The sequence below is a fragment of the Fimicolochytrium jonesii genome (genome assembly GCF_025526975.1).
Source record: "Fimicolochytrium jonesii strain JEL569 chromosome Unknown EV422scaffold_2, whole genome shotgun sequence".
NCBI lineage: Eukaryota > Fungi > Chytridiomycota > Chytridiomycetes > Spizellomycetales > Powellomycetaceae > Fimicolochytrium > Fimicolochytrium jonesii.
In genome coordinates, this window is record NW_026515669.1 from 1,626,843 (window position 1) to 1,652,574 (window position 25,732).

The window sequence follows — 25,732 nt, forward strand, 5'->3', positions numbered from 1 at the left end:
TGGGGATGAGGCGTATGGGGGATGGAGAATTGCAACTGGCCAGCGGGGGGGAGGGAGGGGGGGACATGATGCAGGCTGGCATATGATTGGAGGGGTACTCAAGCGTTCCTCTTCTGCCAACCACAACAACAACGCCTTCCACAACAACAACAACAACAACAACAACAACAACAACAACAACGACAATAACTTCTTTTTAAAAACCCCTCTAAGGTTGGTACCTGCCTGTTTGGCCGCCCTCTTGATTAGCGGAGGTGTAGAGGTGAACTTACCGAAAACCTGCACTGCTTGATAGATACAACCTTCTCGTGTGAGTATGTCATCCCTCGAAGAGAAGAAGGCCGCGCTCAAGGCCAAGAAGAAGGCGCTTGAGGGGGAGGAAGCAGAAATCCGACGGTTGGAGGAGGAGGCTGCAGCCGCAAGCAGCTCGAAGGGAAAGGGGCGAGCGCGGGAGGAGGAGGAGGAGAAGGAGGAGAAGGGGGCGAAGAAACCCCGTTTCGGCGAGGCTCAAGCCAAGCTTGGCAAGAAGCTGATGGACGACGCCGATCGAGCAAACATCAACCGGATGTTGTTCAACCACCCACGGAATTTGCTGCGGGTACCATCAAACTCCTCAGGCGAGCTGATTCTTGGCTCCAGAGCTCCGGGAGCAGGGTTGGTGACTTGAGGACGGGTGTACGCATCGGCTTGGACCTGGGCAGCAATGTTCTGGGCAGCTTGTGCGTCGGCTTGGGCTTGCGGTAGGTTGGCCTGCAAGTTGGCGTTTTGGCTTTGCAAGGCGGCAATGGCTTGGCACATATCGTTCCATTGCTCGGCGGTGAAAGGTACGGATTCGGATTGGGACATGGCGAAAAGGTGTGGCAGATGCAGGGCTGGACGGGTTCTGAACTTCGCAGTGTTGGAGCAGATCAAACTGTTATGATCTCGACGACGGGGGCGGAAGCGAAGTAGAGAAGACAGGGTGAGTGTGATAGGCGACCAGAGGTTGTATTGGCGAAACAAGAAACAAGGACTAGAACAGGAGATGAGAAGAACTGGTGTTGATCTGCTGGGGAGGAAGGGAATGGACGAAGAGAGGCCGGCTATTTATAGATAGGCAACCCAGCAGATCAGAGAACAACAACAACAAGAGGGGACTGGGGGGGCGCCAGCTATGCTCCTAGAGCGTGCGTGGCGAGCGTAGAGAGCATTGCTACAGCTGCTGGCAATGGGGAAGTAGTGGGGGGTGTGGAGAAGCTGAGGGGGGATTGGCGAAATGAGAGGAGAGAGAAGGAGTGGCCATGTTGCAAGAGGATTGGCAAAATGAGAGGAGAGAGGGGGAGTGGCATTGACATTGTCATTGACACTGACATTGACACTGACATTGACATTGACATTGGCGTTTGACATTTGGCGGTTGACATTGGTGGCTGTCAGTAGGTAAGCTTATGGTATGGGCGCGTCGTCCATAACATCACCCCTCTCTTTAGCGGCGGCGGCGGCGGCGTCGAGTTTGGTGTGGCCGCAGAGGAGGTGCTACGGGGACAGAGGAAGGCTTGTTGGGGTACGCGCTGTGGAAGTCCTGGAGGAGTGCGTCGGTATGGGTGAGGTGTTCCACGGGCTCCCAGGTGTTCTCGGAGTCAGGCCAGCCCTGCCATTTGACCAAGTACTGAAGGCGACGACAATGGATGCGAGAGTCAAGGATGGCTTCGACAACCCACTCTTCTTGACCCTCAACGGCCTCTGGGGACGCGGGTTCGGGTTTGTGTCGTTTGGGGATGGTGAAGCGGGGTTCGAGGAGCGAGACATGGAAGACATTGTGGATTTTGTACGGAGGCAGGGGCTTGAGCCGGTAGGCGACTGCATTGATCTTTTCAACGATGGGAAATGGCCCAATCTCGCGATGGTTGAGCTTCGGAGAGGGCCGGGTCGTCTGGAGGTTTTTTCGGAGGAGCCAGACGTGGTCGCCAGGCTTGAAGTTCCGGTCCAGGAATTCGTTTAGCGTCGGCGTAGCGCTTCATTTGATCTTGGGCTTCCTTGAGCTCGAGGGCGAGCTGTTCATGGACTTCCCTGATTTGTTTAGCGCGGGCTTCAGCGGCGGGGTTGACGGATTCGGAGGTAGCAGAGGCCGCGAAACTGAAGCGGGGGTGGAGACCCTTGTTGGCGTAGAAGGGGGTGGTCTGGGAGGCGGACTGGTGGGTGTTGTTGTAGGCGAACTCGGCGGACGACAGAAGCTGCTTTCCAGTTGTCCTGTTGGTGGTTGCAAAAGCATCGGAGATACTGCTCCAGGATCTGGTTGGTGCGTTCCGTCTGGCCATCGCTCTGGGGGTGGAAGGCCGAGGAGAGGTTGGCTTTTGCCCCAAGGAGTTCGAGAAGTCGACGCCAGAACCGGGACTTAAGCTGGGGTCCTCGGTCAGAGATGACGTCGTCGGGGAGGCCGTGGAGACGGATGATGTTGTGGAAGACTAGGTCGGCGGTGGATTCGGCGGATTCTGACTTCGCTGCAGGCGATGAAGTGGGCCATCTTGGTGAGGCGACAGTTGACGTTCAGGATGGAGTCGTACCCGTCCACGGGAGGCAGGCCGGTAATAAAGTCCAGGGACCAAGATCCCCAAGGGCGGGTAGGGATACTGTTGGGCTGGAGTAGGCCATATGGTTTGTGTCGACTGGATTTCGCTTGGCTACAGGTATCGCAGGACTTGACGTAGGCCTTGACGAAGCGCCACTGGCTGGGCCACCAGTAGTTGCGGGAGGCGAGTTCGAGCGTCTTGGACATCCCAAAGTGGCCGACTAGGGGTGTATCGTGCATGTCGTGGCAGACTTCAGCTCGGAGCTCGTTGGTGGGGACATAGACCAGGTTATCGTGCAGCAGGATCCCATCTTCATCTGAGAACCGCTTGATACGATCTTGGGTTTCCTCGGTTCGTTGGGCGAGGGGTATCTTGAGCTTTTCGCGAATGGTCTTAGCGAGGGGATCAGAGGCCTGGGCGGCCTTAATCTTGTCAAGCAGCGTGGTATCCATGGGTGTGAGGTAGGCCGCGGCGAGTCGAAGGCGTTCGGGAGTCAAAATTGTGGTTGCCTGGGAGCGGAACGCTTCTTCCCCCTCTTTTAGCTCATGTTCGGAGCGTCGGGAGAGGGCATCGGCTTGGTGCTGCTGGGAACCGGGGCGATAGGTAATGACAAAGTCAAAATCCGAGAAGAATATCGACCAGCGGGCTTGGCGGCGGTTCAGGGTGCGGGTGGTCATGAAGTACTGAAGGTTTTTATGGTCGGAGTAAACGGTGATCTTGTGACGGGCGCCAATGAGATGGTGTCGCCACTGGGCAAAGGAGTCTTGGATGGCCAGAAGTTCCTTGTCGTAGATCTCGTAGTTGATCTCTTCGGCCGTGAATTTGCGAGAGTGGAAGGCCACGGGGTGGAGCTGATTGTCCTGGTCAGGTTGGAGGAGAACTGCGCCAAGAGCGAAGTCGGAGGCGTCAGTTTCGACGACGAAGGGCTTCTCTGGGTCAGGGTGAGCAAGGATGGGGGCGGTGGTGAATGCTTTCTTCAGGTTCTCGAAGGCGGTGTTTGCGGCGGGTGTCCAGGCGTACGGGATGTCTTTCCGGGTCAGGGCTGTGAGCGGGGTAGCGATCTTGGAATAACCTTGGATGAATCGGCGATAGAAGTTGGCAAAGCCGAGGAACCGCTGGACGCCTTTGACAGTCTTGGGAGGTTCCCAATCCGTGATGGCAGCGATCTTCTTGGGGTCCATCTGGATGCCTTTCTCGGAGATGATGAAGCCTAGGAACTCAACGGATTCGCGGTTGAATTCGCACTTCTCTGGTTTGGCGTACAACCCATGCTGTCGGAGGCGGGACAAGGACTTGGCGGACATGTTTGGGGTGATCTTCGGGGTTCTTGGAGAATATCAGGATATCGTCGAAGGTAGACGACAACAAACACATCGAGAATGTCGCGGAAGATGTCGTTCATCAGGTACTGGAAGACGCCAGGAGCATTGCTGAGTCCAAAGGGCATGACATTGTATTCGAATAGGCCGTAGCGGCAGCGGAAGGCGGTCTTCCATTCATCGCCCGGGCGCATGCGTAAGAGGTTATAAGCGCCGCGGAGGTCGATCTTGGTGAGACGGCGGGCAGCCGCGCAAACGATCCATGATACCGTTGATCAGGGGCAGGGGGTAGCGATTCTTCACCGTGATGCTGTTCAGGCCTCGATAATCCACGCAGAGGCGGAGAGAACCGTCCTTTTTCTTCACGAATAAGACTGGCGCACCGGCAGGGGACTTTGAGGGTTTGATGAATCCTTTGGCGAGGTTTTCTTCGAGGTATTCGCAGAGTGCCTTCATTTCTGGTTCGCTGAGGCTGTAGATCGGGCCGAAAGGTGGCTGCTTGCCTTCTTCCAGATCGATTGGACAGTCGTAGGGCCGGTGCTCGGGGAGAGTGTCAGCATTTCTCTTTTCGAAAACGTCGGCGAAGTCTTGATATTCGGGGGGCAGGAAGTCTTTGATGTCTTTCTTGGGTGTCGGGGGGTTACTGGGGCTAGGCGAGGCCGGGAGATCGTGTTTGGCAGGGTTGGCGTAGGCAACAAAGACCTGGTCATGCCTTGCTGCAACCTGGAAGGCTGGGGCGGAGATGAACGAGACTCGGAGCGGCATGGGAGCCGGTTCTGGGGTGCTGGAGCGAGATACCTTGGGTACTGGAATCGACCATGTTTCGTCGACGGGGACTTCATCCTGGGGGATGCGGATCAACGGCTCGGGGGTTCTGGCGGGTGCTGGGCTAGGGGGTGCTGGAGAGTTGTCCCAATTTGCGAATTCATGGTACTGACAGTCGCAACGGAAACCGACCGAAAAGTTCTTGAAGTCAAGGTTAATGTCGTGGAGGCAGAGCCACGGGAGACCAAGGAGGATTGGAGCATGGGGTGATTTGGTGACATGGAAGACGAGTTCTTCGAAGTGGTCGTCGACCCACATGCCTACTGGTTGGGTGTGATGGGTGATTGGCCCAGCAGAGCTGGGTTGACCGTCAACGAGTTTGATCGTCAGCGGACGCTGATGCTGGACTAGGGGGATGCGGTGCTTGCGGGCAAAGTCCGCGTCGATGAAGCAGGACAGGGCCCCGTTGTCGATCATGGCTGAGGTAGGTATCGGGGCACGGCTGGATGATACCATGATGCTAACGGGGTAGTTGAAGGGTTCGGCAGGACCCAGCGCAAGCATGGCGCGTGGGTTAATTTCGGAGTTTTCGACATGGGCGGCGGCTAGGAGGGTTGTGTTGGCTATAACGGAGTCGGGAACCAGGGGGGTGGCCTCTCCCGTTGCAGGAGCTGCGAGGTTAGGAGGCCCGGGGCGGTGTGTGTTGTCCAGTAGCTGGGGTTTTACTGCGGCTGGACTTTGGGAAAACCCTGTTCGGTGGAGTGTTCTTTGATGTCGACGTTGGCGGCACGGGTGGTGGTCTTGTTCTTGACGGGGCAGGCCCTTGCAATGTGCCCCCTTCACCGCAGTAAAGGCAGAGGTTGTTGGAAATGCAGCGTTGGCGTTCCTGGGGGCTCAGAGTGTAACAATCTCGACGACTGAGGCGGAAGCGAAGTAGAGAACACAAGGCGCGAGAGCAATGGGCGACAAGAGATTGTATTGGCAAAACAAGAGACAAGGACTAGAACAAGAGATGAGAAGAACTGGTGTTGATCTGCTGGGGAGGAAGGGAATGGACGAAGAGAGGCCGGCTATTTATAGATAGGCAACCCAGCAGGCCAGAGAACAACAACAACAAGAGGGGACTGAAGGGGGCGCCAGCTATGCTCCTAGAGCGTGCGTGGCGAGCGTAGAGAGCATTGCTACGGCTGCTGGCTATGGAGAAGTAGTGGGGGATGTGGAGAAGCCGAGGGAAGATTGGTGAAGTGAGAGGAGAGAGGAGGAGTGGCCATATTGCGGGAGGATTGGCGAAATGAGAGGAGAGAGGGGGAGTGGCATTGACATTGACATTGACACTGACATTGACACTGACATTGACATTGACATTGGCGTTTGACATTGGCGGTTGACATTGGCGGCTGTCAGTAGGTAAGCTTATGGTATGGGCGCGTCGTCCATAACATCACCCCTCTCTTTAGCGGCGGCGGCGGCGGCGTCGAGTTTGGTGTGGTCGCGGAGGAGGGGCACTGGGGACAGAGGAATGCTTGTTGGGGTACGCGCTGTGGAAGTCCTTGAGGAGTGCGTCGGTATGGGTGAGGTGTTCCACGGGCTCCCAGGTGTTCTCGGAGTCAGGCCAGCCCTGCCATTTGACCAAGTACTGAAGGCGACGACAATGGATGCGAGAGTCAAGGATGGCTTTGACAACCCACTCTTCTTGACCCTCAACGGTCTCTGGGGTCGCGGGTTCGGGTTCGTGTTGTTCGGGGATGGTGAAGCGGGGTTCGAGGAGCGAGACATGGAAGACATTGTGGATTTTGTACGTAGGCAGGGGCTTGAGCCGGTAGGTGACTGCATTGATCTTTTCAACGATGGGAAATGGCCCAATCTCGCGATGGTTGAGCTTCTGAGAGGGCCGGGTTGTCTGGAGGTTTTTGCGGAGGAGTCAGACTTGTACGCCAGGCTTGAAGTCCGGTCCAGGAGTTTGCTTAGCGTTGGCGTAGCGCTTCATTCGATCATGCGCTTCCTTGAGCTCAAGGACGAGCTGTTCATGGACTTCCCTGATTTGTTTAGCGCGGGCTTCAGCGGCGGGGTTGACGGATTCGGAGGTAGCAGAGGCAGCGAAACTGAAGCGGGGGTGGAGACCCTTGTTGGCGTAGAAGGGGGTGGTCTGGGAGGCGGACTGGTGGGTGTTGTTGTAGGCGAACTCGGCGGACGACAGAAGCTGCTTCCAGTTGTCCTGTTGGTGGTTGCAAAAGCATCGGAGATACTGCTCCAGGATCTGGTTGGTGCGTTCCGTCTGGCCATCGCTCTGGGGGTGGAAGGCCGAGGAGAGGTTGGCTTTTGCCCCAAGGAGTTCGAGAAGTCGACGCCAGAACCGGGACTTAAACTGGGGTCCTCGGTCAGAGATGACGTCGTCGGGGAGGCCGTGGAGACGGATGATGTTGTGGAAGACTAGGTCGGCGGTGGATTCGGCGGATTCTGACTCGCTGCAGATGATGAAGTGGGCCATCTTGGTGAGGCGACAGTTGACGTTCAGGATGGAGTCATACCCATCAACGGGAGGCAGACCGGTGATAAAGTCCAGGGACCAAGATCCCCAAGGGCGGGTAGGGATCCTGTTGGGCTGGAGTAGGCCGTAAGGTTTATGTCGACTGGATTTCGCTTGGCTACAGATATCGCAGGACTTGATGTAGGCCTTGACGAAGCGCCACTGGCTGGGCCACCAGTAGTTGCGGGAGGCAAGTTCAAGCGTCTTGGACATCCCAAAGTGGCCGGCTAGGGGTGTATCGTGCATGTCGTGGCAGACTTCAGCTCGGAGCTCGTTGGTGGGGACATAAACCAGGTTATCGTGCAGCAGGATCCCATCTTCATCTGAGAACCGCTTGATACGATCTTGGGTTTCCTCGGTTCGTTGGGCGAGGGGTATCTTGAGCTTTTCGCGAATGGTCTTAGCGAGGGGATCAGAGGCCTGGGCGGCCTTAATCTTGTCAAGCAGCGTGGTATCCATGGGTGTGAGGTAGGCTGCGGCGAGTCGGAGGCGTTCCGGAGTCAAAATTGTGGTTGCCTGGGAGCGGAACGCTTCTTCCCCCTCTTTTAGCTCATGTTCGGAGCGTCGGGAGAGGGCATCGGCTTGGCGCTGCTGGGAACCGGGGCGATAGGTAATGACAAAGTCAAAATCCGAGAAGAATATTGACCAGCGGGCTTGGCGGCGGTTCAGGGTGCGGGTGGTCATGAAGTACTGAAGGTGTTTATGGTCGGAGTAAACGGTGATCTTGTGACGGGCGCCAATGAGATGGTGTTGCCACTGGGCAAAGGAGTCTTGGATGGCCAGAAGCTCCTTGTCGTAGATCTCGTAGTTGATCCCCTCGGCCGTGAATTTGCGAGAGTGGAAGGCCACAGGGTGGAGCTGATTGTGCTGGTCAGGTTGGAGGAGAACTGCGCCGAGAGCGAAGTCGGAGGCGTCAGTTTCGACGACGAAGGGCTTCTCTGGGTCTGGGTGAGCAAGGATGGGGGCGGTGGTGAATGATTTCTTCAGGTTCTCGAAGGCGGTGTTTGCGGCGGGTGTCCAGGCGTACGGGATGTCTTTCCGGGACAGGGCTGTAAGCGGGGTAGCGATTTGGAATAACCTTGGATGAATTGGCGATAGAAGTTGGCAAAGCCGAGGAAGCGCTGGACACCTTTGACATTCCTGGGAGGTTCCCAATCCTGATGGCAGCGATCTTCTTGGGGTCCATCTGGATGCCTTTCTCGGAGATGATGAAGCCTAGGAACTCGACAGATTCACGGTTGAATTCGCACTTCTCGGGTTTGGCGTACAACCCATGCTGGCGGAGGCGGGAGAAGACTTTGCGGACGTGCTTGGGGTGATCTTCGGGGTTCTTGGAAAATATCAGGATATCATCAAAGTAGACGACAACAAACACATTGAGAACGTTGCGGAAGATGTCGTTCATCAGGTACTGGAAAACGCCAGGAGCATTGCTGAGTCCAAAGGGCATGACATTGTATTCGAATAGGCCGTAGCGGCAGCGGAGGGCGGTCTTCCATTCATCGCCCGGGCATACATGCGTAAGAGGTTGTAAGCGCCGCGGAGGTCGATCTTGGTGAGACGGCGAGCACCGCGCAAACGGTCCATGATACCGTTGATCAGGGGCAGGGGGTAGCGATTCTTCACCGTGATGCTGTTCAGGCCTCGATAATCGATGCAGAGGCGGAGAGAACCGTCCTTTTTCTTCACGAATAAGACTGGCGCACCGGCAGGGGACTTTGAGGGTTTGATGAATCCTTTGGCGAGGTTTTCTTCGAGGTATTCGCAGAGTGCTCTCATTTCTGGTTCGCTGAGGCTGTAGACCGGGCCAAAAGGTGGCTGTTTGCCTTCCTCCAGATCGATAGGACAGTTGTAGGGCCGGTGCTCGGGGACAGTGTCAGCATTTTTCTTTTCAAAAACGTCGGCGAAATCTTGATATTTGGGGGGGAGGAAGTCTTTGATGTTTTTCTCGGGTGTTGGGGGGTTACTGGGGCTAGGCGAGGCCGGGAGCTCGGGTTTTGCAGGGTTGGCGTAGGCAACAAAGACCTGGTCATGCCTTGCTGCGACCCGGAAGGCTGGGGCGGAGATGAACAAGACTCGAAGCGGCGTGGGAGCCGGTTCTGGGGTGCTGGAGCGACATACCTTGGGTACTGGAATCGACCATGTTTCGTCGACGGGGACTTCATCCTGGGGGATGCGGATCAAGGGCTCGGGGGTTCTGGCAGGTGCTGGGCTTGGGAGTGTCGGGGAGTGGTCCCAATTTGCGAATTCATGGTACTGACAGTCGCAACGGAAACCGACCGAAAGGTTCTTGAAGTCAAGGTTAATGTCATGGAGGCGGAGCCAGGGAAGACCAAGGAGGATTGGCGCGTGGGGTGATTTGGTGACATGGAAGACGAGTTCTTCGAAGTGGTTGTCGACCCACATGCCTACTGGTTGGGTGTGATGGGTGATTGGCCCAGCAGAGCTGGGTTGACCGTCAACGAGTTTGATCGTCAGCGGACGCTGATGCTGGACTAGGGGGATGCGGTGCTTGCGGGCAAAGTCCGCGTCGATGAAGCAGGACAGGGCCCCGTTGTCGATGATGGCTGAGGTAGGTATCGGGGCGCGGCTGGATGATACCATGATGGTAACGGGGTAGTTGAAGGGTTCGACGGGACCCAGCGCAAGCAGGGTGCGTGGGTTAACTTCGGAGTTTTCAACATGGGCGGCGGCTGGGAGGGTTGTGTTGGCTGTAACGGAGTCGGGAACCGGGGGGGTAGCCTCTTCCGTTGCACGAGCTGCGAGGTTAGGAGGCCCAGAGGAGTGTGTGTTGTCCAGTCGCTGGGGCTTTACTGCGGCTGGACCTTGGGAAAACCCTGTTCCGTGGAGGTTTCTTTGATGTCGACGTTGGCGGCACGGGTGGTGGTCTTGTTCTTGACGGGGCAGACTTTTGCAATGTGCCCCGCGCCACCGCAGTAAAGGCAGAGGTTGTTGGAAATGCGGCGTTGGCGTTCCTGAGGGCTCAGAGGGCCGCAGGGACGAGCGGCGTCAATCTGCAAGGGTTCGCTGTGGTCGACGGTGGTGGTAGTGGTAAACGAGGTATGGGGAACTGGGAAGGTCTGGCGGGTTCTGTTTCGTTCCAGGCGGCGCTCAAACAGTCGGTTATCGCACTGGATAGCCTGCTCCATCACCATATCAATGGTGGCAGCAGGAGGCATTGTGAGCATCAGATCCTTGACGTCCTCTTTGAGGCCACGGCGGAAGGTAGTGTCGGGGATATCTCACAGTGCCAAGCGATTCAACAAGGCTTGGCGACGGAACAAGTTTGAAAAAGACACGGTCTGTCGCCTCGCTCTTAACGGAATACCGGACGCTCCTCAAGAGCTTAAAGAAAATCCAGGACATCTCAAGGATATCCTAAATAAATACGTCAATACGCTCTTCAAGGAACCGGAAGGTCTACCTCCTGATCGCGGAGAAGATAATTTCAAGATCGAACTTACTGAAGGTGCTGAACCCGTTTGGCAACCTCTTCGGCACATGAACAAAGAAGAACTCGCTGAACTTAAGAAACAAATCACCTCGATGCTTGAGAAAGGATGGATACAACACTCCTCAAGTCCCTGGGGAGCTAGTGTCGTCTTTGCGAAAAAGAAAGATGGCGGATTGAGCATCTGTTGGGACTACCAAGGTCTCAACGCCGTCACCAAGAAAGATCGCACTCCTTTACCCAATATTCGTGAGATGAGGGATCGGATTCAAGGTTGTAAATGGTTTACGCTTATCGATATTCGAGAAGCATACCATCGTCTTCTTATACAAAAACAAGATCGAGAAAAAACGGCAATACGAACTCGCTTTGGACATTTCCAGTATTTGGTCATGCCGTTCGCGCTTACCAACGCACCTGCTGCATTTCAACGTCTTATGAATAAGATCTTCCATAAAGATTACGACAAATTCCTCGCTACCTACCTAGACAACATTTTCATTTTCTCGAAGACCTTAGCCAAACATCGGGAACACGTCGATTGCATCCTGAAGAAACTTGAAGAACACGCCCTTTTCATCAAGCCTTCAAAGTGCGTATGGGCTAAAGAAGAACTCGATTGGTGTGGACATATTGTCGGAAGACATGATGTTCGCATCGCGCCTTCGAAAATCCAAGCTATCAAAGATTGGGCTACTCCAAAGTCAACAAAAGGAGTTCAAAGCTTTCTCGGGTTCACGAACTACTTCCTCGATTTCGTACAAGGTTATTTGGACATCGCTCTGCCCCTATCAAGTATTCAATCTTCAAAAGTCAAATTTCGATGGGGTCCTGAGCAACCAGAGGCATTTCAAAAGTTGAAAGAAGCGTTGATCAATGCGCCTACGCTAGCAACTATCGATGAAACCAAGCCGATTTACGTCTTTACCGACTCATCAGGCTACGCTATCGCTGGCTGGATTGGACAACCTTCTGGTGATGAAACAATCCCTACGAATCTGCCTCCTCTCGTCGGACAATGGAAGAAGTTACCTCGGCTCCGGCCTGTGGTCTTCTTTTCTAGAAAGCTGAAGGACGCAGAAACTTGATATCCTACGCACGAACAGGAGCTTTTAGCTCTTGTCAAGATGTTGGTCGCCAATCGACCATATCTCATCAGTCGTTACTTCCGATGTTTTAGCGATCACAAGGGACTCGAATCCATCCAAATGCAACCCCATTTGAGCAGAAGACAAGCCCATTGGGTGGAGAAGCTACAAGAGTATGATTTCGACATCCCGCATTTACCTGGACGATGGAATCATATCGCCGTCATGCTCTCCCGCAACCCAATCTATGCGCCTCGATGTGTAGATTGTCAACGACACCTCGACATGCATACGCAGATCAGCAACATGCTTGTCAATGAACCTTCCTCCAATGCTACGACAGACAATCCACAAGAATCACCTACCTGCTCAGAAGAAGAATGGAGAAAAGCGCTACGCAAAGATCCATATTGGGATTATCTCGATGAAATTTCTCGAAAGCCCCAACACGAGAAAACTTCAAAGAACTCCGTTATACCTTTGAAAATGGATTAGTACGACATGAAGGACGTCTATACGTTCCTGAAGATATTCGCCCGAAGATTTTACGGAAATTCCATGACAAACTCGCCACCGGAGGACATCTTGGTGTTAAGAAGACTCTCGCGAGAATTCTTACGGACTATTACTGGCCTACCGTACGCTCCGACGGTATATTCAAGGTGTAGATTGAAACGAAATCAAATTCTTCAAGAAAGGGCAGCAAGACATCGCCCGTATCATACGCGAAAACCTTCAGAGATCGCAATATCAATTCGCACGTCAACACGACAAAGGCCGAACGCCAATCGCATACAAAATTGGCGACTTCGTTGACCTAAATCGACAAGGAATCAACCTAGAAGTAGACGCTTGAAGAGGACTTCGATACTCAGCTACGTGGATCGGACCATTCAAAATCATCGCACTAGGAGCACATCCTGATACCTACGAACTCTATCTATCACCATCGAAGATTAGCGGCATCTGGCCCGTCTTTCACGTCGTTATTTTACGATCACATTGCGAAGAGCAATATCCGCAATGTGCAGTTCCACAACCTCCTCCACCAATCGAAGAACGCGGACAACCTGAATGGGTTGTAGAAGATATCATCGACGAGCGACGCGCCGTACGAAATCTTCTAGTCAAATGGCTCGGTTATCCTGACCCTACTTGGGAACCCAAATCCGCACTTCGCTACACGCCTGCCACAAACGATGGCGAAAAGCTCACCCACAATCTTTGTGGATACGGAGACGAACAGCATAAAGCATCTCATATCACATCACACGCGCGACGCCGCAAGAACCGCTCACTATCAATCACACCGCTGACAATAGCGACGTAAACAACATACATTACGCGGGGCGACGCAAGAACCGACCTTACACACACATATCACACACGACGTCGGCTTAGGGACGCCTTTGCCTCAAACACACACATCACACAGTGCGTTAACACTATCAATTGAACAAGTGCGTCAACACTTTAAAATGAACATGAACTTTCCCTTTCTTCACATATCCCTTGTAGTTCACCTCTTATTTATTCGGCGCCCTCCTCAGGATCTGAGGGAGGTGTCGGGGATATCTCATCTTCACTTGTATTTCATATTATATCTCTTTACTTCTACTTGATCCGAGACCCGGGCTGGCCACCCGAGCTCTCGGTGATACATTACATAAGGCGCCAAGCCTCACTGAAGCCACGCAAGCCCCACTGGCAGCCCAAATATAAAGCTGTCAGTCAAGCGCCCGCTGGGAAGAGCTTCTTACTTTTTTCTTCACTACAATACACTGCTCTCATCCCTCTCAGAAGGGCCCAATATCGTCTACGTTTCCTCTGACATTACAGGTAGCAATCAGGGCCTGGTCATTCCAGGAGACATCGCATTGCAGCTGGCGGAACTCGGCGACGTACTCGGTAGCTGCACGGGTTTGGCGAAGGTTCTGGAGCTTGTTTTCAGAGGTGCGGACCCTGTCGCTGTCTCCGAAGACCGATTGCATCTGACTGATAAAACTATCAAAGTCCTGAAGGCTGTGATCTTGGCGTTCGACTAGGGGCGCCATCCAGGCTTGCGCAGTGCCGGTGAGGTAGGTGCCAATCGTTTGGATCTTGATGATGTTGCTGGGGTAGCGGTCGGGCTGGAGAGCAAACATCAACCGGATGTTGTTCAACCACCCACGGAATTTGTTTTTTTTTTGCTGCGGGTACCATCAAACTTCTCAGGCGCGCTGATTCTTGGCTCCAGAGCTCCGGGAGCAGGGTTGGTGACTTGAGGACGGGTGTACGCATCGGCTTGGACCTGGGCAGCAATGTTCTGGGCAGCTTGTGCGTCGGCTTGGGCTTGCGCTAGGTTGGCCTGCAAGTTGGCGTTTTGGCTTTGCCAGGCGGCGATGGCTTGGCACATATCGTTCCATTGCTCGGCGGTGAAAGGTACGGATTCGGATTGGGACATGGCGAAAAGGTGTGGCAGATGCAGGGCAGGACGGGTTCTGAACTTCGCAGCGTTGGAGCAGATCAAACTGTTACGATCTCGACGACTGAGGCGGAAGCGAAGTAGAGAAGACAGGGCGAGTGTGATAGGCGACCAGAGGTTGTATTGGCGAAACAAGAAACAAGGACTAGAACAGGAGATGAGAAGAACTGGTGTTGATCTGCTGGGGAGGAAGGGAATGGACGAAGAGAGGCCGGCTATTTATAGATAGGCAACCCAGCAGATCAGAGAACAACAACAACAAGAGGGGACTGGGGGGGCGCCAGCTATGCTCCTAGAGCGTGCGTGGCGAGCGTAGAGAGCATTGCTACAGCTGCTGGCAATGGGGAAGTAGTGGGGGGTGTGGAGAAGCCGAGGGGGGATTGGCGAAATGAGAGGAGAGAGGAGGAGTGGCGATATTGCGGGAGGATTGGCAAAATGAGAGGAGAGAGGGGGAGTGGCATTGACATTGACATTGACACTGACATTGACACTGACATTGACATTGACATTGGCGTTTGACATTGGCGGCTGTCAGTAGGTAAGCTTATGGTATGGGCGCGTCGTCCATAACAGAATCGTCCCGATCGCTCGGAACGCCCCGGAGAGGTGGTACAGTCACAGAAAGAAGAGCCGCCCAGGTTCAAGCCGCCCATTCATAACAGCCGCCCAGGTTCAAGCCGATACGTACACCCGTCCCCAAGTCGCCATCCCTGCTCTGGAGCCAAGAATCAGCTCGCCCAAGAAGTTTGATGGTACCCGCAGCAAATTCCGTGGGTGGTTGAACAACATCCGGTTGATGTTTGCTCTCCAGCCCGACCGCTACCCCAGCGACATCATCAAGATCCAAACTATTGGCACCTACCTCACCGGCACTGCGCAAGCCTGGATGGCGCCCCTAGTCGAACGCCAAGATCACAGCCTTCAGGACTTTGATAGTTTTATCAGTCAGATGCAATCGGTCTTCGGAGACAGCGACAGGGTCCGCACCTCTGAAAACAAGCTCCAGAACCTTCGCCAAACCCGTGCAGCAACCAAGTACGTTGCTGAGTTCCGCCAGCTACAATGCGATGTCTCCTGGAACGACCAGGCCCTGATTGCTACCTTCCGCCGTGGCCTCAAAGAAGACGTCAAAGACCTGATGCTCACAATGCCCCCTGCGGCCACCATTGATGTGGTGATGGAGCAGGCTATCCAGTGCGATAACCGGCTGTTTGAGCGCCGCCTGGAGCGAAACAGAAGCCGCCAGACCTTCCCGGTTCCCCATACCTCGTTTACTACTACCACCACTGTCGACCACAGCGAGCCTATGCAGATTGACGCCGCTCGTCCCTGCGGCCCTCTGAGCCCTCAGGAACGCCAACGCCGCATTTCCAACAACCTCTGCCTTTACTGCGGTGGCGCGGGGCACATTGCAAAAGTCTGCCCCGTCAAGAACAAGACCACCACCCGTGCCGCCAACGTCGACATCAAAGAACCCTCCACCGAACAGGGTTTTCCCAAAGTCCAGCCGCAGTAAAGCCCCAGCGACTGGACAACACACACCGCCCCGGGCCTCCTAACCTTGCAGCTCCTGCAACGGGAGAGGCCACCCCCCTGGTTCCCGACTCCGTTATAGCCGACACAACCCTCCTAGCCGCTGCCCATGTCGAAAACTCCGAAATTAACCCCCGCGCCATGCTTGCGCTGGGTCCTGTCAAACCCTTTAACTACCCCGTTACCATCATGGTATCATCCAGCCGCGCCCCGATACCTACCTCAGCCATGATCGACAACGGTGCCCTGTCCTGCTTCATCGACAGAGACTTTGCCCGCAAACACCGCATCGCCCTAGTCCCGCATCAGCGTCCACTGACAATCAAACTCGTTGACGGTCAACCCAGCTCTGCTGGGCCAATCACCCATCACACCCAACCAGTAGGCATGTGGGTCGACGACCACTTCAAAGAAATCGTCTTCCATGTCACCAAATCACCCCATGCTCCAATCCTCCTTGGTCTCCCCTGGCTCCGCCTCCACGACATTAACCTTGACTTCAAGAGCCTTTCGGTCGGTTTCCGTTGCGACTGTCAGTACCATGAATTCGCGAATTGGGACAACTCTTCAGCACCCCCGAGCCCAGCACCCGCCAGAACCCCCGAGCCCTTGATCCGCATCCCCCAGGATGAAGTCCCCGTCGACAAAACATGGTCGATTCCAGTACCCAAGGTATCTGGCTCCAGCACCCCAGAACCGGCTCCCACGCCGCTCCGAGTCTCGTTCATCTCTGCCCCAGCCTTCCGGGTCGCAGCAAGGCATGACCAGGTCTTTGTTGCCTACGCCAACCCTGCGAAACCCGATCTTCCGGCCTCGCCTAGCCCCAGTAACCCCCCGACACCCGAGAAAGACATCAAAGACTTCCTGCCCCCCGAGTATCAAGACTTCGCCGACGTTTTCGAAAAGAGAAATGCTGACACTCTCCCCAAGCACCGGCCCTACGACTGTCCAATCGATCTGGAAGAAGGCAAGCAGCCACCTTTCGGCCCGATCTACAGCCTCAGCGAACCAGAAATGAAGGCACTCTGCGAATACCTCGAAGAAAACCTCGCCAAAGCATTCATCAAACCCACAAAGTCCCCTGCCGGTGTGCCAGTCTAATTCGTGAAGAAAAAGGACGGTTCTCTCCGCCTCCGCGGCGATTATCAAGGCCTGAACAGCATCACGGTGAAGAATTGCTACCCCCTGCCCCTGATCAACGGCATCATGGTGTCACAGTCCACCCATCTTATATAAGATGGGTGGACTGTGACAGGTACCATAGTCAGTATTGAGACTGGACTGACTATAAGTTCACTTTGATAGGAACCATAGTCCGTTACGGGTCTTGTTACCCTAATTGAAGACCGCATTAATTGAAGACCACACTAATTGAAGACCGCATTAATTGAAGACCACACTAATTGAAGACCGCACTAATTGAAGAGCGCACTAATTGAAGACCGCATTAATTGAAGACCGCTCCACGCGTCTCCTGTGACTGCAAAAAGTTCAAGACCAATTTCCGACGCGGGTTTAACGCGTCTCCGATGCACAAGTCATTAAACTCTGCAAGTCAATCACGTGACCGCCCATGTGACACTGCACGTGACATAATAGGCTCAACGAGTCACTTTCAGTCGCGCCTGTCGAACACACCGTCACTCCTTACGTCAGCCCTTTTCCACACAAGTCCGCCGTTGCCCATCCCTACGCAAGTGGATCCAACAAAGAACCAAGTGAGGTCCACCCAAATATCCTCTCACCTCTCCATACATCGAGTCAATAACGTCGCAAGTCGTAACTAACCCCTCCACAAGTTATCGAATAGGTGGAAAAGTGACTTTTCAAACCAATGATGAACAACCGGAAAAACTAACGCATGTACCTCATCCCCATCACATCATCTTTACCCAGATTCATTCATTCTCTCATAGGGTTTCAAAAGTCACTTTTCCACTTACTCCATAAATTATCGTAACAAATAAGAAAAACCTTTATCAATCCCCTCCACTCATCGAAACAAGTGACTTTCCAAATCACAAAAGTCACTTGATACCCCCCAAAACTCACTTGACACAACTCTTATCGATATCCTCAATGTTTATATAAACACCGATTCCGCCCCTTGTGCATCCCCCGTACATTCGCTACTTCTCTCATCAACACTTCATTCTCCTAACATGGCTCGTATCACCAAGTCCAAGGTCGCTAAACGTCCCACGTTCAAGTCAAAGAAGCCCGCTGAGCTTGTTCAGTACCACCTCAACAGCATTTCGCACCTTATTGTCAAACGCTATTACAACGACAAGACGGGAGTGTTTTATCTCGGCCCTGATAGGAACAAATTCAATTACGTGTCCCAGAAGACCAAGTATCACGTTGACGGCTTGCGTAAACTCATTAACTGCTGTGTCTTTGAAGCGAATCGACCCGAAGAGGAAACTTGTACTTGCAGGAATACGCGCAAGTGTCTTCTTGAAGCACTTGGTGACCTCGTTGAATTTGCGCAAAAGGCCACCGATGATGAACTTCAAGTGAAACTGCAGAACTGTCGCCAAATTGCCATGTCATGCATGGTTACCAATAGACAAGTCGTTTGAACAAATATGCTTTGTAATACATTCGTTTTAAATCCAATAAATATTTTTCGTTTAAAGAGGAAGACATATACACTATCATTCGCAATACATTCGCAATATCATCTCATTCATCGTTTAAGATTTGTCGCGCCTTCGTCAGTGTCTCATAGATGTCTAGTAGGAGTTGCTCAATGATTTGCAGCTCTTTCTGCAAGTTATCATTCCATGAGAAGTTGGACTTCAGCCGTTGCAGCTCTTTCCACATGGCGTAGAATGCGTCTTCAAGTTGCTGTAGTTCTTTCATTCGACTTATAAGAAGCAAAGAACTAAAGTAATCTAAATGGTGAAAATTAGGACACTTGAGGGTATTACCATTATCCAATTGCCATGTTCAGACAGACGAGCCCTGTGTCGGTTGCTGGAAAGCGTCCGTGGCAAATCAAACCAGATGGTCTATGTGAAGCGTGACGAGACGAACAGTGAACTTTTCCGAACGATATATGAAATTTGTACAAATAGAAAGCCAAAATTCAAAAAAGCGTTTCTCTTTGGGAATGGTTACCTCGGCCTCTGTTGGAGTAAAGACAGAGGCAGTCGCATTATCGTGGGCAGTGATATAAACCGGCAACACAGCATCCTTGAAGTGATTTTTGGAGAACCGCCGACCTAGTAGCACTGTGTCCAAAAATTGAGGTATGAATTAGACAACGTTATAGATGTTGGTATGACAATTCGTGCGCTCAATTGAGTATTCGTCGAAGAGAACAGCAACGGCACTTGGAAACTGAACGGGTACCTAGTATTATACGTATTTATATCACAGTAGTATGACACTCCTCTACTAGCCACTACAGTAGAAGATTGGTCCAATATCTGAACGGTAATCGTAACGCGTGAATTATTCGAATTCATATATCCCATAAAGGAAACATGGGCTACCACTCCGGACATCCCGACTTTCCAATTTATGGGAGAAAAACCTCCTGTATACCCATTTCCATTTGTTAACAACGCATCTACAACACCGTCTTTGATGCAAACTGCAGATTGAATGATTTGTGAAGCATAGATGTTCGTACTACAAGTCAAATCATTCTTTACCAAAGCTGTTGTATTACATGTCATGGAATTTACCGTTGCTGAACCACTTGATGAAACGGTTCCCGTAGTCAACGCACCGGAAACATCTATAGTGTTTGCAGAAGCGGTGACAAGGGTTGCTTTTGGAACAGCCTGATTGAACTGAATCTGGCGGATTGCACATCCTCCACTTGTGGTTTGATTGGCATATGCCCATGCGATGCCCCATACTACATAAGGCGTGGTGTTTGCAAAACTAAATGAGTTTCCATCAGTGGTCCAAGTAGAACCAGGTATATTCAACGTTGCAATGGTTACCATAGCGGACTCGGTAGTTCCGGCAATCACGGAGAACGTAGTAGGCATCGCCACGGCGTCCATCAGGTAGGCGGTGAGTTTGATTGAACTCATAGCAATGGCCGACGGGAGTCTCAATAAAGAGTAATGAAGACTTTGTGTTGTTCCATCGAGTCCTAGGTTTGCTGTCGAAGTGCTCGCGGTTGCCCACCGCAGTCTGGAAGCAATACTTGCATTACTATAACAATCGAAAACATGTCCCGTATATCCATCTACACCGTTTCCGTTTGCATACGTGTATTCGGAAGAACCAATAACTGAATACCCGGACCATGATTGACCTGTTGCTGGCGTCTGTGGATATGGAACGAGAGTTGTGACAGAATTTAAGGCAGAAGTTTTCAAGTCCCCGGTCACATTAAGATTCGACCCCACATATAGAGATTTCGCTACAGATGCGCCTCCATTCACTACAAGAGCGCCCGATGTATTAGAAGTTGCATCAGAAGTGTTCAAGACCGATACAGTACCACTGTTGTTCAGATTTCCCCCAACATATACGTTTTTCGCCACAGAGGCGCCTCCAGACACTTGAAGAGCGCCTGATCCAACTCCTGTGCAATCGGTTGTGGTAAAGACAGATGCAATACCAGTATTTGTAAAAACTTTGAACCAAGTGGTATTTTCGGCCGAATTCCACACAGAAAAATCTCCTACCACCCGTAAATCGTCCCATACCCGTACATAAGGGTTAGAACTTTGATTCGGGTCTATGGAGAGAGGACCTGCTGAACCAGATGCAGAAATTATTGCTTGATTTCCGGTGAAATTCATGTTTCCTGAAACTGACAAACTGCCGATAGAACCGGTGGGAATAACAACCTTCCCCGTTCCATCCACTGTAAGACCTTGTGGTGCATTCCATAATCCCAAACCCAACGTGTTTGTCGCAAGACCTGCTCCAGCATAATTGAAGTACAATCTGGCCATATTATTTGTTGCTGCTCCTACTCCAATTTGAAGTGTTGAGAAACTCCCCGCTGCCAAATTAGGTGTTCCGAGATGCGAAGATACAATAGGGCCACTCGAAGAAATAGTGGAGTATATGGTACCGTTGACGTTCAAATCTTTACCAATATTGACATTCCCTGCAATACCCGCTCCACCTCTCACCTGAAATGCACCTGAAGTGGTCGAAGTAGAATCTATGGTGGAAAGAATTTGTACACTGGGGAGGTTAGAGTTGATTATGAAATTGGCATTAGACCCGGAATAGAGAAAAAAGTTCCCAGCATTTGGAGCGGTCGTATTGACTCCTGCGTAACCGAATGCTCCCACCGTTGTTCCTGTGTTGTTAACAAAACCGATCGAAGAAAACCCAGATGCTGAAAGACTCTGAAGTTTCAAAACATCTGTTGATGTCGAGTTTACTTGCAGTGTATGACTCCCAGTGGCCGATGAACCAGCAAATAGAGATTTTCCCACACCTAGACCTCCAGCAACTGTTAGAGCGCCAGTTGTTGTAGAAGAGGAGTCCGTTGTTGTATTGATTAGAACATTTCCATTTGTCAATATATCAAGGTTTGATACGCCGGGTCCGTTAGCGAATCGAAGGTTTGTCGGTGAATTATTGTACTGTGCCCGAATTACCATATCGCCAATAGCCGAATTTGAGGAAAAGTACCCTGCTGCTGAAACGTTGCCCGTTATGCTGCTTCCAAATGTGGGTGTGGACACCGAACCGTTGTACCAAAAGATACTTTGATTTGACCCGACAAAACTCGCATCACTTCCTACCGTCAATTTCTTGGCGATACCAACACCTCCGGCGACCTGTAAAGCCCCTGTTGTTATACCATTCGAATCAGTTGTCGAATTGATATTTAATGCGTTTGTTGCCACATTCACCGTTAACGCAAGATTTGCGGCAGTATTGTTGTATAAGCCGAAATTATTAGTTCCAAGGCCACTAGTTTGGCCTATATGCCACAAAGTCCAACCTCCACCGTTTGAGTTTATAAGACCTACAGAAGGTCCATTTCCGGCTGTAGATTCTTTTATGATTCCATATCCACCGACGTATAATGATTTAGCGATACCAACGCCGCCTGCAACTTGGAGAGAACCAGCATTTATAGCGTTGGAGTCAAGAGTAGAAGTAACTACAGTCGATGCAGCGTTATTTATATTCAAAGTCTGTCCTGTTGTGGTATTCAGGTTCGCTGTTGTTCCTCCTAGGAATACGGTGCCGCCAACCACCACACTTTTCCCCACACCAACTCCTCCAACAACTTGGAGCGCACCTGATGTGGTCGAGGTAGAATCAGTCGTTCCGGCAATTTGAACATTGGATAAGTTCGCATTTCCACCAACATTCAGAGATGATAGAGTTCCAACGATTGTAATTTGAGGCTGAGCAGGATTTACGCTAAAGGCGTTTCCAGTTCGTGTCAATCCTGTTCCAGCACTAAGAAGCGTATCAACATAAATCTTATTTGTAAGATGATTTGCTAAGGTCGGTGCTGTTGAGACGACAGCGTTTCCTGACACCGTGACATCTCCAGCAATATTTGCTGTTCCACCGACGCTCAATGATGATAGGGTCCCAAGAGATGTTATACCTGTTTGACTAGCATTAACGCTGAAAACGTTTCCTGTTTTTGTCAATCCCGTTCCAGCAGTTGAGACTAAACCATCTACATAGGATTTCAAGGCGACAGTTCCGTCAATGTTGGCATATGGAAGGACAGTTGTTCCAACATCGTTTGCTAAATCTATAGAATTCTTCAATGCAATCGAGCCTAAACCCAAAGCCGTCCTAGATGCTGATGGAGGCGTACTGATATAATTCGTTCCATCTCCTACAAGGAAATTGTTGAGAGTGGCGGTGCTCGAAGAAATAGCAGTCAATTTTCCATTTAGCGGTTGCGCTCCCGTTTGCGTTGTAGAAATCAATCCATCCACATATGATTTTGTCACAGCATGCGAAGCCGTGGTTGGAGTAGGTACGGTTATTGACCCTGTAAATGTGCTAGAACCAGAAACGGTGAGACCCGTCAAAGTCCCAACACTTGTAATTTGTGTTTGGACAGGATTGACACTTAAAGTCTGACCAGTTTTAGTCAAACCGGTTCCAGCAAGCACAATGTTCGGGTCAATACTTCCAACAGGAAGAATACCGGTGACATCTGCGCTTGCAAGATTGATAACGGATTTAGCAGCCAAACTGCCAAGCGAAGGCTTGTTTGTCAGTAAAGCCGAAGTGTAATCTATACTACTCAGTGCTGCAAGTGAACCAAGCGAAGGCTTGTTTGTAAGTAAAGCCGAAGTGTAATCGATACTGCTAAGTGCTGCAAGTGAGCCAAGAGTTGGCTTTCCAGTAATGTACGTCGAAGCATAGTCGATGCTATTCAGCGCAGCGAGACTGCCAAGGACAGGTTTATTCACCAACGCCGAACTTGTGTAATCTAATGTATCAAGCAAACTTAAATTCTTCAAGGACAAGTTCGCACGAACATCTGCAGGACTATATTGAATGAAGTTGCCGCCGCTTGCGATAAGCATGTACGTGTTTGTCGGTGCTATATTTGCGAAGTTTGTCAGACGAGCATTAAGGGGTTGATACGTCGTGGCTGCATTTGCTACGGTGAGGTAGTTGTTCAAAGTAGGACTGCTGATGCTTCCCGCTGTTAAAGTATTTGTAACATTCAATGTACCAAGCGTTCCTACTGTTGTTATGGCTCCCGAGTTGAAGCTAATCGAATTACTCGTGTCTCTAGAGAAGACAGGTCCGATAAAGGTCAGCTTCTTCTCGTAGACAGAGAGGTCTGGAGTGCCGGTTAACCTTGTGTATGGAATGGTATCTGTCTTTGCAACTTTGCTGTCGATAGAGGTTTGCAGTAAGGCATTAGTGTCTCCTATAACATTCATGTATGCCGGTTGTATAATCTCGCTATCGTATTGCCGCAAAAGAGACAGCGATATCGCAGTCTGAGGAACCTCATTTTTGATTCCTTTGAACGAACAGGGTGGAATGTCATCAAGCAGCAAACGTGTTACATCACACGATGTGTCATCAGTCTTGGGGAAAGTCGCTATAATCACTTGACTTCCGTTTGGGTCTGGCAATGGGTTGCCGTTGGAGTCTACTACATTGTTGCCATTCGCATCTTTCTGGTTTTTTCTCTCTCGCCCTGACACAGCGATGAATCCCCCTAAGATGCCGGCTGCTGCTGCCGGTCCTCCGAGCAGTCCTCCTACGGCACCGATAGCAGATGTGGCGAATGGAGCGCCTGCAGCGGGTCCGATGAGCCCCACCGCTCCTCCTAAGATTGAGGAAAGCGGTCCGGTCACAGATACAGCAGGGTTTGTCCCAGATGCAGTGAGGGGGTCACTCTCCCCAGATGGGTTCGAGTCCTCATTTTTCTCTTCAGGGTCATCGCTCTCTTTACGGTTTTTGTAGGGCTGTATGGAGCTGATATTGAACCCGGTTTCTTCCGAACCGACAACAAGAATGCCCGACCCGCCCGTAATCACTAACGGCTGTTTAGCGATGTTGAACTCCTTATCCCCTCCCGTCACAATGATAGGCAAAGCCGCAGTGATAACAGTCGGGGTTTCGGGTTCAGGCTGATAAGTGCAACTAATGGTAGACCCAGATATAGAGATGTTGTTCCCCGCCGTATAAGCTCCGGCGATGTTGTTTCCAGTTACGGAGACACCGTTGCTGCCCGTATAAGCCCCTTTAACAGAGTTGCCCGTGACCGTTACAGTTGAATCACCAGCCTGCAAATCTAGCTGCAAGTCGTTCTCTACTCGCTTCACGCCGTTCGATGCGGTCAGCTGCTCCCCGAATGTATTGTTACCATCGAATGTAATGGCCCCGCTTACAGATGGAGCGAGTTTGACCTGGTTTTGATTTTCAATCTTCAAACCGCCGTTGACTGGTTGAAACGTCAAACCTATCGCCAATTTGTCGTTCACTACTCGTATCCCTTTGTTATCCACAATTGCGGAAGGGTTGACTCCAAGATTTTGTGAAGAGTCAATTGCTAAGCTCGCATCCGTTCTCACATCGATAGTACGTCTTCCGTTACTCACGCTAGAGATGTCTATACCTGAACCTGCTTGATAAAGCTGCTCCACATACGCAGTCGACGGTACTTGATTGTTATCAGGGTCGAAGTCAGTGTTCACATACATATGAGGGGCATGCAATTCATTCAGAGTCTCATTGTAATAAAATGAAGAATCTCCATTGAATCCGCTCAAAGCAGAGTAGTAAGGAATCTGCCCCATACCTTTGGAACGTATAGCAAGCTTGTTGCCAGACTGTTGGAAATCGTCTGAAGTTTTCAAGCGAATGACGGTCGTATCAATATCAGTGTCATCTCCTAGAAAATCTGCAATGCTATCGAAGCCTTCTTGGAGCACATCTTCGAGCAAGATACTTGAACCTTTATCATTGGAAATGGCTCCACGTCCCACGATTACAGTGTCAACATCAGTCTGTAAGGCCCCGCTATCATCGAGTTTCAATCCCTTTCCGGTATCGAGGAGAATGTGACCGGTTGTATCGTCTTTCCTCAGAGGTCTGTCCACAACAAGTTTTTGATCGATCAAACTCTCTACATTTTCGCTGGCCACCGAGAGTCCTTCGCTAGTAACTGTCAAAGTACTGTCATGCTGCAGCCCTAAGCCACCCACGTCACGCGTAACTGGAAATTCAACATCTTCCCTTACCACACTCAGCTTATCACTCTTCACTGTAAGTGACGAGTCCGTGAGAAGTTTCAACCCATTAGAATCCCTTGCAAGAGGACTATTGATATCCTCTTTTTCAGGGAAGACGACGCTAAGCAAACCATCATCGGTCTGTTTAAGGGAATCATCGTGGAAAAGCGTGATACCATCTTGTGACACGCCCAAAGGCAAATCCGTGATAACAGCCGCTGTCCTTGAAGCGGCATCATATGTCAGTGGGAACTCATAGTTGTTTTCCTTTGTTGCAAGCTTCCCGTTCTTCACTTTCAAGTCCGTTTCATCTATCTTCAAGTCAATCGTTGCGATTCCTTTGTCGGTCTTTACCTCAAGCGGCT

The 25,732-nt window shown here is 51.5% G+C and overlaps 2 protein-coding genes across 2 annotated transcripts; one reads left to right on the forward strand and one right to left on the reverse strand.

Moving 5' to 3' along the window:
- Positions 1-17,858: 17,858 nt before the first annotated feature.
- Positions 17,859-18,278, forward strand: EV422DRAFT_503443 (uncharacterized protein; the record flags this gene model as incomplete). The annotated part of the gene is made up of 1 exon (XM_053068340.1): positions 17,859-18,278. The coding sequence occupies one exon, from the start codon at positions 17,859-17,861 to the stop codon at positions 18,276-18,278; it is 420 nt and encodes a 139-aa protein (XP_052929596.1).
- A 103-nt stretch (positions 18,279-18,381) lies between these two features.
- On the reverse strand, positions 18,382-23,564 carry EV422DRAFT_503444 (uncharacterized protein; the record flags this gene model as incomplete). Its single annotated transcript, XM_053068341.1, has 5 exons — positions 18,382-18,546; positions 18,736-18,932; positions 18,987-19,053; positions 19,197-19,297; positions 19,436-23,564. 5 exons carry the CDS (start codon positions 23,562-23,564, stop codon positions 18,382-18,384), a joined length of 4,659 nt encoding a protein of 1,552 aa, XP_052929597.1.
- Positions 23,565-25,732: the final 2,168 nt, after the last annotated feature.